The 15534-nt window shown below is 42.8% G+C and overlaps 1 protein-coding gene and 1 long non-coding RNA gene across 2 annotated transcripts; one reads left to right on the forward strand and one right to left on the reverse strand.

Moving 5' to 3' along the window:
• Positions 1 to 3496: 3496 nt before the first annotated feature.
• On the reverse strand, positions 3497 to 12030 carry LOC119023112 (trichohyalin-like). Its single transcript, XM_037104789.1, has 2 exons — positions 3744 to 12030; positions 3497 to 3567 (listed from the first exon to the last, which is right to left on the reverse strand). The coding sequence occupies exon 1, from the start codon at positions 11867 to 11869 to the stop codon at positions 6827 to 6829; it is 5043 nt and encodes a 1680-aa protein (XP_036960684.1). The 5' UTR covers positions 11870 to 12030; the 3' UTR covers positions 3497 to 3567; positions 3744 to 6826.
• An 88-nt stretch (positions 12031 to 12118) lies between these two features.
• On the forward strand, positions 12119 to 15124 carry LOC119023114. The gene is made up of 2 exons (XR_005076164.1): positions 12119 to 12435; positions 13754 to 15124. It is a non-coding gene; the product is annotated as an uncharacterized LOC119023114 (long non-coding RNA).
• Positions 15125 to 15534: the final 410 nt, after the last annotated feature.

Consider the following 15534-nt stretch of genomic DNA (forward strand, 5'->3'; position numbering starts at 1 on the left):
GTTCTCATTAAAGCCAGAGTCCCACACCATAAGCTAAGATGCAAGCATATGGAAGCACTCAGGCTGTGATAGGACTACTCCACCCTGAAGACCACCAAATTGTCGCTGGAGAACAGCAATTACTGCAAAGAGATAATCAAAGATAGCACAGTTGTTCCAACAATAAAGGCATCTTCGCCCTTCGGTGCGTGTTCTAGGGCGCTCTGGAGACTTGATTATGCCAAATAAGCTTGTCAAGCTGTATGGAGCCGTCCTCTGTTTGTTTTTGGGGTTTTTTTTTGATTCCGTGTTTGTTTTTAAAAATCAGAATGCCGCAGCACTGTTTTGCTGTGAGGCCTCAGAAATGTTTTATGGACAACGAAACGTCCATCGGCATGGGGTGGTCAGTAGATAATGACTGAATTTTTCATTTTTGTGTGAACGGTTCCTTTAAAACTTCATAATGAGCACCTGAAAAATAGAGCAGGACAGCATAGAGAGAGAATCATAAAGTCAACTGTAGATGGATATTGTACAAATGGATACTATATGACTTGACTTAATTTTACTTTTATTTTTTTTCTTTTGCTCCTTTCTTGCTTTCCGAGTCGCATTGCGCCAAAATACATCAAGTCTCAAATACCGCTTGCCGGCCAAGCACACAGCTGATGCAGAGAGCCCTCCTCCCAAGGACAGACCACACTGGATAGTTTGACATGGAGGCGCCTGAACAATTCTGCATGAGAAAAACTTTGAAAAACATTGTTTGGTTAACCTTTACACGTGCACAGCTGGACACTACATCATGTTAGAATTACTAAAGAATGTTGAATTCAGGCCAATATGCCGATCGCTTGTTTGTTTGTTGGGCTTGAGTTTGCCATATTATGCTTTCAGCATATTTTTCGAGCATGCAGTACCTTTGAGCTTATTCTGGAGAATAGTCTGGACAGTATTTGTCATTGTTTTGGATTGTTGCAATAACATTAAACATACATTTGCATAAAGAAAGCATATTTGTCCACTCAATGTCAATTAGTGTATTAAAAACCTGAAAAAAAAATCCATTAAGAACAGATAAAAAAAGTGTTAATTTGCAATTAGTTGCAAGTTATCGATGAAAAATCATGCAATTGTTCAGGATTACATATTTAATATCCTAATCAAATGAGTGCCCTAATATTAAAATAAATGTTTACATTTGTGATGCATTTCCAAAGAAAAGCAACAGACAGGGAATTGTATTAGCTTTTTATTAGAGGTGTTCCTACTGTGTCTGCATTTAATTGATGTCAGCTGCATCTTTGGTGGAGAAGTGTTTATAGTTTAATCCAGCATCATGGCGGTCCTGCTGCAGGAACACAGGCTTGTAAGATGTTGAGGTCATATTTGGCAGATGGAACCTGCACGTTTTATGAACACTTTTATATGCCAAATGCCCGGCCAGTCTGTGGAATTTTATTTATTTTCTGCGGTCATTTTTGTTGATGTGAGGTACGGCAGGAGCACAGGGTCTGTGGAATATTACGTGGTTTTACCTCATACGGTGTAATACAACCATAACATCAAACCTTAACATGCATGATTGCATTAGTTTGTGTACTTAAAGCCTTTAAAGTTCCCCACCAGTCCTATATTGTAATATTTTGTACAACTTTTACTTGCAGCACATAGAAAACATGTTTACATCAGCGTTGCTAAGGAGGAAAAAAAAAAAAGTTTTCACAGGCAATCTACAAAAACTATTCATAGCTCTTAGAAGAAACACTGCAAATGGAAAGTGTTTCATATTCTTCCTCGAATTAGTCACCATCAACAATTATGAGTGATATTTTCCTCTTTTACAGGAAAGATTTAAAGTATTCATCAAGACGACGAGTACTGATGGGGTTGGGGTGCACAAAGCTTTAGTGAAGGTTTAACCTCATTAGTTTCAGTATGCTTTGAATTTGTTTCCTATTTGTCAGACTACAGAAAAGGCCATTCTTGATGCCAACAGAGACACAGATTGTGAACTTAGAGGCCGTCCAGGGTTCATTCATTGTTATCATTCTGTTGCTACCAAGAGGGGAGGAAGTGGGGAAGAAGACGTGTTACAAGGAGCCCCTCTCTGTACCTGGCCAATTCTCCAGGAGTGTTGGAATAGTTTTTGGCCAAGCGACATCCTGTCAAGAAAGCAAGCCCTGATCCAAAGATGCAATGGCTCCAAAAGTAAGATGTGATATAAGTTGATAAGATTTTCGCAGTAAAGCCTATACCATTCTACTCAACATCAAAATGAGCGATGTTTTCAAACACAGGTAAACCTGGTAAAACTTCACACACAGCGTCATTAATGCGCTGTAAAACAGAAAACCGTTGAAAGCAGCAGGTTACATACTTTAATGGACGAAGATTGCTTCAACTTGTTTTTGAAAAAGCCCCTTTCAAAAAATCATACTCACTCTAACAGAACGCAAGGAAAATTTTAGTGACAGCCTGATCACAATTATAGTAAAGTCAGTGGAAAGATTCTAAATAAAGAAGGGTTAGAATAAAGAGAAAATAAAGAATTTGAGTGAAAAAATAGCAACCTCATGACAACATTTCCATTCCTCCATCTGCACACACATGCGTACACTGTATACTGTAAAACTTCTCACACATTAAGGACAACATCACCACTCAGTAAGTTCACCATGCTTTTAGCAGGGTTGGGCAAGTTACTGCAAAGTAGTAATTAGTTACAGTTACTAGTTCTACTTCTTTTAAAAGTAATTGAATTCTTTACCAATTACTGTATATCAACAGTAATTAGTTACTAGGAAAAGTAACTTTTAAGTTACTTTCATGTCTGCTTTTTAAATGTAAATATGAACAGTACTGAACAGTCAAACACAATAAACATAATTTTTAGGCCTATTTAATGTAATCAACAGGGCATGTCATGGACAACATACCTAGCAATCAATTTATTCAGCTCTGCCTGGCTTATCAGCTGCACTGCAGTCCCTGTAAAATCTAGCTTTGGTTGTTGTGGTGCCTTCAGTATCCGTTACCGTAATTCCACTACTTTTAGCGGTAATTAACATTAGTGCGTGCCACCGCTAGCGTAAGCAGCATCCTCTCCCTGAGAGGGGCGTGTAGCAGGCAAGGCAGGCGTTGACAGACAGAGCTCATTAGCATTTAAAGGTGCAGGCGCAGAAAGGTGTGCTGCCGCCCTGCACATTTCCAGGGCTACTGTGTGAGTCATCAGTTTGAGTCAAGCATGGAATACGCAACTAATAAAGCCATCCAGTCAGATGCAGATTGGGGCAGGCTGTCGCAGCCGAGGTGTCTCTGGGCTCGTATTCCACCTAACCCTAACATTTTATGGAGATGTTATCATGGAAGGAAACCGGGGCACCCAGTAAACCCATACACTCATAAGCAGAACATGCAAACTCAACGTAATTTAATTGAATGATTAATTGATTTAATACAGTTTGCACATTGCATATATGCACAGTTTAAACAGATATTTAAATTAATTTGTTTATTGAATATTAAACGAGATATTTATTAGACCTTGTGACCACAGGTGACTGCATGTCTTCGGGCAAGTGCGGCCTACAAGAGAGGAGAGCAAAGTTGAGCTCCGACGAAAGACTGTGTCTCATTGAAATGATAACGTAGTGTGAAGAGTGTGCAGATTGTGCAGAGATTTACTGGTAAATATGTGCAATATCAGGTGGTAGAAGTGTTAGTGGGTGCTGACTAGTGAAGTTGTTTGTGTCAACACTTACTTGTCTGGTCCTGTGTCTGCTTTAGGGTGCGCAGCCAAAAGAGGCCCCTGGGGACACGGGCACCATGTTTAATGTTCCGGGAGAGACCAAGTGGCAGAATAGGAAGTTGGGGGGGGGAGGCTTCAAATGTTCAGTGGTTATTTCTAATTATTGTAAATATATTTTATATGTTTATTGGTGGGGGAATAGCAGTAACAGAGGAGTTGTAAATATTATGTACTAAATGTAAAATGGGAAATTGTCATTTGGTAAGATAGCCATTTGATAATATTTCAATATTACCTCAGAAGTGGAAGAGTCCAGTAATAGTTAATGGTGACACAGTATATAAGGCGCCAGTTAGCATCTGTCTGTGTTGCTGGTTGGAACTACTACATTCATTATCATTTCGTCTATAGCTGCTATAGGGAGTGGAGTAATAAACACTTGAAAATTGGTAAACCTGACCAAAGATGAATATTTTGTTTAAAGAAAATGTTTTTATTTTGTTAAGAAGCAGATGTTTTTGGATTAAAATGCATACATTTCATTAAGACCCAGTTAATACAGAGGCCCTAAAGGGCCATGTATTCATACATTTTATTTCCTCCGTTCTCCCGGGATAACGGGGTAATTTTCTCGAGATCTCGAGATAACAAAACTAATTTGTTAAAAAAAATAATTAATTGAGATCCTGAGAAAACAGAAAATTACAGCTAATACACACATTTGTGTGCGTAATCTATAAAGACAGTTAGCAAGGCTTCAGCTATACCGGGCGTCTCCATGGATACTGGATGCCCAGGACCTTGTCGCTGGCCAGCTATGTAAGTTAACGACGACATCAGCCTCACTTAGATTGCGTCACCCATATAGCTGAAGCCTTGCTAACCGTCTTTTTTAGATTACGCACACTAATGTCTATATTATCTGTAAACCAATCGGTCAGCATGCCTTGCCATTTGTGTGTGATGGAAATCTCAGGTCTATCACATCACAGTCACTATCTCGAGATCTCGAGAAAATTATCCCCTTATCTCAGGAAAACAACAGTTGTTATTTCTAGATAATACCTTGAGATCTCGAGAAAACAAATTAAATTAACTTGTTATCATGGGAAAACGGAGGAAATAAAATGTATGACGCTTCCGGCAGTTAACACAGATTTGGCAGTAATATACTGAAAGTGATTAAGAACATGCCTTTAAGAAATGTGATGATGCTTCCCCTTTAAGGGACTCATTGCCACTTGTTTACGCATGCTCTGGTCAGAGCCGAGCAGAGAAGTTAACAAGTGAAATAGTTTCAAAATGAGTTGGTTTAAAATAATATCTACTTCCTTGGTGTTTCATGAAGACCACGTTTAAATAAGCCACAACGTTTTTGGTCCGATTTTTTTGGTTGCACCTCGTTGAAGATTGGTTGAGGCGAGACACTGTTCCTCGACGCGGGAAACCACACATACGCATGTGGGCATGGGACACAAGATGGCGAGCCAAACCCACAGACTTCTTTCATAAAAGAAATCTTCATCTCCACCTTCACATTCATTGCTTCAATGACGATTTACTGGATAGATTAACAATAAACTCACTGCCAGTGCGGTAGGAGCATTGGAAATATTTATTTTTAACTGAACTGAGTTGGAAAAATAACTGAACTGAACTAAAACCTTATGGAACTTTAAGGTATAATATTGTTTCACTTTATTTGGATTTAGATACATTAAAATGGTGAAAAGGGTTTTCTTCCTATGGAAATAAGGGAAAAAGGGTTAAAGGGATATTCCAGTGTAAATTTAATCCATGGTCTAACACATCGTGAAACTGTGTTAGACTCCCTCTCGAGAGATCAGGGTAGCACACTGCTAATTTACAGAGTTTTATCAACCTCAGAAAAAGACTGCACAATAACAATATATTGCAGTACGGGGCTCCAACAAGAAACCGCCATCAAAAAACCAGCGGAGGTTAGATGCCCCGGACTATGTGCTGAGACCCTGTTTGTACAGTTGCTGAAGTTTGGTGTTGTTCTTAGCATTATTTGTGGCTTTTTGGTGGCGGTTTATAGTTGGATCCATTTACTGCGGTGTATTGTTGTTGTGCGGTCGTTTCTGAGGATGCTAAAGCTACGAGAGCTAGCGCTCTGCAAACTTCTGGGCTCATGGTGGAGCAGGGACAGGTTAGCCACCAATGTCTAGTGGCTATTCCACCTACACCCTAACATTTTTTTAGATATTATCATGGGCGAACCGGAGCACCCGGAGTAAACCCATACACTGATGAGCAAAACATGAAAAACTCTGGATTTGTTCAGAGGAGCAGAAAAGTGGCTGCCACCACACTGGCCTGCTGCTTCTCCGCCAACTGGCCTGGCCTGTCTCTAACAAAAGATCTTACTCCACACTTCACTCAAACTGTTAAATCAGACATTCACACTCTCCCATTACCAGAGCTACTGTAGGGCGGGCTGTTGCAGTTGCAGTGTCTCTGGGCTCATGGTGGAGTAGGGACAGGTTAGCCACTAATGTCTAGTGGCTATTCCACCTACACCCTAACATTTTTTTTAGATATTATCCTGGGCGAACCGGAGCACCCGGAGTAAACCCATACACTCATGAGCAGAACATGCACACTCCTTACAGTGAGGTCGAGCCTAAACCAGAACCTAACTGTTAGGCACCAGTGCTAATCACTGAGCCTATGTGGTGTCCTAGGAAAAGGTCTTCTGCAGTTGCAGTGTCTCTGGGCTCATGGTGGAGCAGGGACAGGTTAGCCACTAATATCTAGTGGCTCTTCCACCTACACCCTAACATTTTTTTTTTTTTAGATATTATCGTGGGCGAACCGGAGCACCCGGCGTAAACCCATGCACTCATGAGCAGAACATGCAAGCGCCGCACAGTGAGGTCGAGCCTGACCTAGAACCTGACTAGTGCTAATCACTGAGCCTACATGGTGTCCTAGGAAAAGGTGTTTTGCTGCTCCTATGGAGGAGGTCCCTCGTCCCCTGTCCCCTGCTGCTTTTCACTGGATTTATTCAGAAGTGTGGAAAGGTGGGCTGTGACCGCATTTTCATGTGATTCTCATGTGATTCTCATGTTTTCAGTACTTTAGGTACTCAGTGAAGCAGAAATTTTGTGTAGGTTCTATTCTCTGATAGGCCTCAATGTTCTTGCGACACTGCAGCAGTTTAGTGACCTGAGGTTTAGCCATCCTGGGCAGTGGCTGGCATGTATGCTTGATAAGTCTTGGCCCCTTCATCAGAGCCACCATGGCTTGTTCCTCTTGTGCGGCGTCCTGTTCATCCTCAACAATTTGTGTGGATGTGGCAATCGTCCTGGTTGCTGGGTCCTGGGTGGCTTCATAAACCGGTGGGAGATACGAGGGATCAAAAGGGACGTCAATATCTTCCATCTGCTGACGGTGAGCACGGCGTTGAGCAGCCAGTTTGGCATTGTCATTGACTATTCTGATTTTTTCTTCCCTTATCTTCTGAGCCTTCAATCTTTCTTCTTCCCAGAATAATTCATCAGCTTCCACGTTAGCACGACGTTCATCTGCTTTGCTCTGCCTCTCTGCCTTTTCCTTCAGTTTTTTCTCCCGTATCACCTGTAGTCGGTGAGAAGAAATGGAATCAAGCATTGCGGTCCTCTTCTCCTCATTTGCCTTCATCTGCTTCTTAGCTAAAGCCTTGACAAATCGTGGCTCCTCCGTAAGAGCCATCATGGCTTTTTCCTCCTTTGCGTTGTCCTGTTCATCCCCAACAATTCGTGTGGATGTCTCAAGTGTACAGGTCGCATCAGTCGCCGGTCGGGTGGCTTCAAACACCGGTGGGAGGTATGAGGGATCAAAAGGGACCTCAATAGCTTCCATCTGCTGACGGTGAGAACGGCGTTGAGCAGCCAGTTTGGCATTGTCATTGACTATTCGGATTTTTTCTTCCCTTATCTTCTGAGCCTTCAATCTTTCTTCTTCCCAGAATAATTCATCAGCTTCCACGTTAGCACGACGTTCATCTGCTTTGCTCTGCCTCTCTGCCTTTTCCTTCAGTTTTTTCTCCCGTATCACCTGTAGTCGGTGGGAAGAAATGGAATCAAGCATTGCGGTCCTCTTCTCCTCATTTGCCTTCATCTGCTTCTTAGCTAAAGCCTTGACAAATCGTGGCTCCTCCGTAAGAGCCATCATGGCTTGTTCCTCCTTTGCGGTGTCCTGTTCATCCCCAACAATTCGTGTGGATGTCTCAAGTGTACAGGTCGCATCAGTTGCCGGTCGGGTGGCTTCAAACACCGGTGGGAGGTATGAGGGATCAAAAGGGACCTCAATATCTTCCATCTGCTGACGGTGAGCACGGCGTTGAGCAGCCAGTTTGACATTGTCATTGACTATTCTGATTTTTTCTTCTCTTTTCTTCTGAGCCTTCAATCTTTCTTCTTCCCAGAATAATTCATCAGCTTCCACGTTAGCACGACGTTCATCTGCTTTGCTCTGGCATTGCACCTTTTCCCTCAGTTTTTTCTCCCCTACCACCTGTAGCCGGTGGGAAGAAATGGAATCAAGCATTGCGGTCCTCTTCTCCTCATTTGCCATCATCTGCTTCTTAGCAAGAGCCTTGACAAATCTTGGCTCCTCCGTAAGAGCCATCATGGCTTGTTCCTCCTTTGCGGTGTCCTGTTCATCCCCAACAATTCGTGTGGATGTCTCAAGTGTACAGGTCGCATCAGTTGCCGGTCGGGTGGCTTCAAACACCGGTGGGAGGTATGAGGGATCAAAAGGGACCTCAATATCTTCCATCTGCTGACGGTGAGCACGGCGTTGAGCAGCCAGTTTGACATTGTCATTGACTATTCTGATTTTTTCTTCTCTTTTCTTCTGAGCCTTCAATCTTTCTTCTTCCCAGAATAATTCATCAGCTTCCACGTTAGCACGACGTTCATCTGCTTTGCTCTGGCATTCCACCTTTTCCCTCAGTTTTTTCTCCCCTACCACCTGTAGCCGGTGGGAAGAAATGGAATCAAGCATTGCGGTCCTCTTCTCCTCATTTGCCATCATCTGCTTCTTAGCAAGAGCCTTGACAAATCTTGGCTCCTCCGTAAGAGCCATCATGGCTTGTTTCTCCTTTGCGGTGTCCTGTTCATCCCCAACAATTTCTGTGGATGTCTCAAGTGTACAGGTCACATCAGTTGCCGCTTGGGTGGCTTCAAACACCGGTGGGAGGTACGAGGGATCAAAAGGGACGTCGATAGCTTCCATCTGCTGACGGTGAGCACGGCGTTGAGCAGCCAGTTTGACATTGTCATTGACTATTCTGATTTTTTCTTCTCTTATCTTCTGAGCCTTCAATCTTTCTTCTTCCCAGAATAATTCATCAGCTTCCATGTTAGCACGACGTTCATCTGCTTTGCTCTGGCATTCCACCTTTTCCCTCAGTTTTTTCTCCCCTACCACCTGTAGCCGGTGGGAAGAAATGGAATCAAGCATTGCGGTCCTCTTCTCTGCATTTGCCATCATCTGCTTCTTAGCTAAAGCCTTGGCAAATCGTGGCTCCTCCGTAAGAGCCATCATGGCTTGTTCCTCCTTTGCGGTGTCCTGTTCATCCCCAACAATTCGTGTGGATGTCTCAAGTGTACAGGTCGCATCAGTCGCCGGTCGGGTGGCTTCAAACACCGGTGGGAGGTATGAGGGATCAAAAGGGACCTCAATAGCTTCCATCTGCTGACAGTGAGCACGGCGTTGAGCAGCCAGTTTAACATTGTCTTTGACTATTCTGATATTTTCTTCTCTTTTCTTCTGAGCCTTTAACCTTTCTTCTTCCCAGAATAATTCATCAGCTTCCATGTTAGCCTGACGTTCATCTGCTTTGCTCTGGCATTCCGCCTTCTCTTTCAGCTTTTTCTCCCGTATCACCTGTAGTCGGTGGGAAGAAATGGAATCAAGCATTGCGGTCCTCTTCTCCTCATTTGCCATCATCTGCTTCTTAGCAAGAGCCTTGACAAATCTTGGCTCCTCCGTAAGAGCCATCATGGCTTGTTTCTCCTTTGCAGTGTCCTGTTCATCCCCAACAATTTCTGTGGATGTCTCAAGTGTACAGGTCACATCAGTTGCCGCTTGGGTGGCTTCAAACACCGGTGGGAGGTACGAGGGATCAAAAGGGACGTCGATAGCTTCCATCTGCTGACGGTGAGCACGGCGTTGAGCAGCCAGTTTGACATTGTCATTGACTATTCTGATTTTTTCTTCTCTTATCTTCTGAGCCTTCAATCTTTCTTCTTCCCAGAATAAGTCATCAGCTTCCACGTTAGCACGACATTCATCCGCTTTGCTCTGCCTCTCTGCCTTTTCCTTCAACTCTTTCTCCCGTATCACCTCTAGTCGGTGGGAAGAAATGGAAGCAAGCATTGCGGTCCTCTTCTCCTCATTTGCCATCATCTGCTTCTTAGCTAAAGCCTTGACAAATCGTGGCTCCTCCATAAGAGCCATCATGGCTTGTTCCTCATTTGCGGTGTCCTGTTCATCCCCAGCAGTTTCTGTGGATGTCTCAAGTGTACAGGTCGCATCAGTTGCCGCTTGGGTGGCTTCAAACACCGGTGGGAGGTACGAGGGATCAAAAGGGACGTCGATAGCTTCCATCTGCTGACGGTGAGCACGGCGTTGAGCAACCAGTTTAACATTGTCTTTGACTATTCTGATATTTTCTTCTCTTTTCTTCTGAGCCTTTAATCTTTCTTCTTCCCAAAATGATTCATCAGCTTCCACGTTAGCACGAAGTTCCTCTGCTTTGCTCTGGCATTCCGCCTTTTCCTTCAATTTTTTCTCCTGTATCACCTGTAGTCGGTGGGAAGAAATCGCAGCACGCATTGCGGTCCTCTTCTCCGCATTTGCCTTCATCTGCTTCTTAGCAAGAGCCTTGACAAATCTTGGCTTCTCCGCCAGAGCCATCATAGCTTGTTCTTCATTTGCAGCATCCTGCTCGTCCCCAACAATTTGTGTGGATGTCTCAAGCTTCCTGGTTGCATCAGTTTCTGCTAAGGTGGTTTCATTAATTGGTTGGAGGTACAAGGGTTCAAAAGGGACCTCAATAGCTTCCATCTGCTGACGGTGAGCACGGCGTTGGGCTGCCAGCTTTTTGTTGTCTTTGACTATTCTGATATTTTCTTCTCTTTTCCTCTGAGCCTTTAATCTTTCCACTTCCCAGGATAATTCATCCGCTTCCGTGTTAGCCCAAAGTTCATCAGCTTTGCTCTGCCTCTCTGCCTTTTCTTTCAGCTTTTTCTCCCGTATCACCTGGAGCCGGTGGGAAGAAATGGAATCAAGCATTGCGGTCCTCTTCTCCTCATTTGCCTTCATCTGTTTCTTAGCTAAAGCCTTGACAAATCGTGGCTCCTCCGTAAGAGCCATCATGGCTTGTTCCTCCTTTGCAGTGTCCTGTTCATCCCAAACAATTTGTTTGGATGTCTCAAGTGTACAGGTCGCATTAGTTGCCACTCGGGTGGCTTCATAAACTGGTGGGAGGTATGAGGGCTCAAAAGGGACCTCAATAGCTTCCACCCGCTGGCGGTGAGCACGGCGTTGAGCAGCCAGTTTAACGTTGCTTTTGACTGTTCTGATTTTTTCTTCTCTTTTCTTCTGAGCCATTAATCTTTCTTCTTCCCAGACTAATTCATCAGCTTCCACGTTAGTCCGAAGTTCAGCTGCTTTGCTCTGACTCTCTGCCTTTTCCCTCAGCTTTTTCTCCTGTATCACCTGTAGTCGGTGGGAAGAAATAGACGCAAGCATTGCGGTCCTTTTCTCCTCATTTGCCTTCATCTGCTTCTTAGCTAAAGCTTTGATAAATCTTGGCTCCTGTGCCCCATCTTGCTCGTCCCTAACAATTGGTGTGGATGCTTCAAGCTTCCTGGTTGCATCAGTTGCTACTAAGGTGGTTTCTTGAGCAGGTGGGAGGTACGACGGCTCAAAAGGGACCTCAATAGCTTCCATCTGCCAACGGTGAGCACGTTTGTGAGCCGCCAGGTTGATTTTTTCCTTGAGTTTTCTGGCTAGCTCTTTGTTTTTTGCCTGAGCATTTAATTCTTGCTCTTCCTGGTATAATTCAGGATTTTTCTCATCCTCCACTCCTGTCCTCCACTCCTCCATGTCCATTAAAGACATTGTGACTTCTTCCAACTCTGTGGCTTCCTATTTGTCCTTAAGCTTCTCGGGCTGGATGACGTACCTGTGAGATATCTTCCTAGAAATTACTTCAAAACAAATCCTTTACTATCCAACTTGTGTATCACCTGTGATGGCTTCTGTCCTAAAGCTTGCAGCTTGCAGTGGTACTAAACATCAGAAAAGCACACCAGCTGTAGGTTTTATCACATTCCATTGCTTTGATCTTTTAAACTATATTTTGACATCATCACATTCCATTGCTTTGATCTTTTAATCTATATTTTGACATCATCACATTCCATTGCTTTGATCTTTTCTTCCTTTCATGTGACATCACATTCTATCACTGGTTGACCCGGTGACATCATCACATTTCATTGCTTTGCTGTTTTTTTTCTTCAATGTGACATCATTAGCCCCATTCACGCTGCTCTTTGAGTGTGTGGATCCTGTGCCAATTCTCCACATCCTCCTCTTGGTGAAAGTTTCAGATGTTGGAGAGGGATGAAATCTCGCTGCGGTTCTGATGCACCTCTGGAGGTAGCATCTGAGCCGCAGCAGAGGTAAACCATAGCTGTTTGAATGGATAAGCCGGCAGTATGGAGTGGGGGCATGTCGATCTGATGGTGTTTACAGCGTGATGACTAAACAGATTTTTTGCTCAACAAAATAAAGATAAATTTTTCACAAAGCAATGTTACAGGAGCGAACAGCAGTAATAATATATAATAGAATAGAACAGAATAGAATAGAACAGAATTACTTTAATGATCCCAGACTGGGAAATTATTTAAGGTAGTAACTGGTACTGCCAGTTATTGCTGACTGTTTCTCTTCAGCAGCACAATGTAAAATATAATCCTCAGTTGAAAAAGAAATTATCTTGTTCATTTTATAAATAAAATAAAGTTACGCTGACTTGTTCCTGTAGTTTTCTGTCCATACACTGTGCATTTGAGTGGTTTTCTGTTGGAAAAAAATTCAACCAATCAGATATTTTTTCTATGGTGTCTCTGGGCAGAATATCCTCCATCCAGGGTGTTCTGTTTCCTATATATAATGCCCTGACCATTAAAGGTAGTGAGAGAGTACATTTAGATTGACAATTTGATCACCCAATCATATTTGGATTTGCTCGGTCACACGAGACCTAGCTTAACTGGTGAAATGTGATTGATAGCCGACTTTGAAAATGGCTTGAAAAGATGATATTGATACAGCAGGTGGAGGAGATATTATCGTGAATTTATTGTCAGTGCCCTTTTCAAGACGACCTTTTAATGAAAAGATGAACATTAAAAATTAAAAAAGGTCGCCCAACGTCCAAACTCCTCCTGCTCAATCAGTATGCAAAAGCAGGCTACCTTTAAAACCAGTTCAATTACTACATCTCACAATCGAGATATATACATTACATAGTGCATAGTACTACAGTGCTAAGAAACAGACATGAGACATGATCTTGTACCTCCTTCAGGAAGGTAGATGGGGCTCTTAAGCCTGTGTTTATGCATTTTAACTGCAGTTGTTTTTTCAGTTGACTTTTTAATTGTCTTAATCCTCTCCATAAACGCATTAGTGCCAAAATCTAATTGAATTACAAATGACAAAATCGGTTGCGAAAGGCAGATTTGGTCTGTATACCTCACAGGCATCCCAAGATAGTAATTTGTAAGGCTACGTTGTGGTCTATATTCAGCCTTGACAGCCAATAAACTCTTTTGGCATCACTTAGACTTTAACAGGCCAATAAAAACATCCGTTATATTTCCAGGCCAGTGTTGATATATGTGGAAATTGCTGTTCATTTTGCTGGATTGCCTCACTAAAGTATTCTTTGCTATTTTTCACATCAGCTTGCTGTGTGCTTGAACTTTACAGGCAGTGTTGATAACAGGATCAATGAAGAACCTAAATGCCAATTCAAATGCCATATCTTTGAAGCCAACGCGGAAGACCAGGCTTTCGGCAGGACGAAGAAGAGATCTGGTGGCCCAGGATGAGTGTGGAAGAGAACACAGCTGACAAGATCTTGATTAACTTCATCCATTTACTGTTGGGGAATATTCATCTTTCATCACTGTTGACTTTGTAATGCCAGATTCATTCCAGACCCGCTGTTGGCCAGACCACAAGAGGTGTTGCCATTAAATGTCAGCACTGCATTCCTAAGCCAAGTCACACAAGTCAGTCTACCAGGACACATCAGTCTCCTGGTAGAAAACGGTGACCTTAAATACCAGCTCCTACCACTTGCAGGTTGTGGTAAACCTAATCACCTTAACAGATGCTGAGAAGGGTTCAAATATACACCCACATTAGTATCAAATACAGCCTCTGAGGTACATAAGATACAGCACCTGCAGTGGACTATTCAGCACCTTAGAATTTATGTTCAAGACCAATATTCAAACCACTTTCAAGAGGCAGTGTGCCAGTTTTCTAACCGAAGGACTATATGCTCAATGTTAGATATGTATACAGATGCAGACGGAGTCCACTGTCGATGTTCTACATGTTCATTTTGACCATATTTGTGCATTTTTTCTGAAAGTTTAAGGATGCAGATGAAACTGAGCAGTCCCACTGGAGTCGTGAAGGGCAGTATAGCAAATAATCCATGCAAGATAACTACAGGACATGACAAAATAAGTTAGTTTGTTGTGTTTACTGGCCTTGTGGACCACTTCATCTACAACTCTGCCTATGCTTTAGTCTCTTTCTTCATAGCAACATTATTACATCCTCCTTCACTGTCATCATGTTGTCTGATGTTGGTCGTGGTGCTGTCTGAAACTCTTGGAAATACATGCAGGAAATACATCCAGTATCTGACTGTCATATCGGGAGATAGAGGGGATGCTGGTGAAGTTACAGAGAAAGCTGCCAAGCCAGTGACCACTGTTCAAGACTGGGGCTCAACCTTTGTAAGCATGACACAGGATATTTTTAAGGAATGCCTCAGGACAATTCCTAGCCGTGTTTGTATCAACCACAACAGGTATTTTGTACCAAACACATGATGTTTTCTTAACCTGAACCAAGCAGTTTTTATGTTGAAACCTAACCAGAGCATAAGCACAGGTCATAAAATAAAACTGAAAGGTTTCAACATATCGATGGTGTGCAGAAACACAAATTACCTACATTTTTTCTGGTGACTGGGTCACATATACAGTATCCTTAGACGGCTCACACCATCACTAATGTCAAAGGCATGGTGAGCATTTGGATAATTAAACTTTAACTGTCTTTAACCTGTCCTTTCCCCATTATTTCCATTATTTGACTGCAGTGCAGTTAATAAGTGAAGTCAGTGGGGGGATAATTGCTTCACTTTAGAGGCATGTGGCCTAGCGCTGTGTGGGTTACACAATTAGCACACCTCTCTAACCACACACCAAATATCCACATCAAATTGTCAACCTTTAATCTGGTTGACGTCTTCTCTGGATGGGCCCCTTGCCTGCATTACAGACAGGATGGACCTACTGAACTCATTTCCTCACATCAAAAACTGTCTGTGAAACTCAACACTGGCTTATTATACCTGCTGGTGCTACTGCATGCTGAGCACTGCTTTCACTGCGCTGGACTTCAGCTGACTGAACAGGGAAGAAAGCTGAACCGTACTGACTTTGAAAAACAGATTCTCCTATTAT

The sequence above is a fragment of the Acanthopagrus latus genome, chromosome 7 (assembly GCF_904848185.1).
Source record: "Acanthopagrus latus isolate v.2019 chromosome 7, fAcaLat1.1, whole genome shotgun sequence".
NCBI lineage: Eukaryota > Metazoa > Chordata > Actinopteri > Spariformes > Sparidae > Acanthopagrus > Acanthopagrus latus.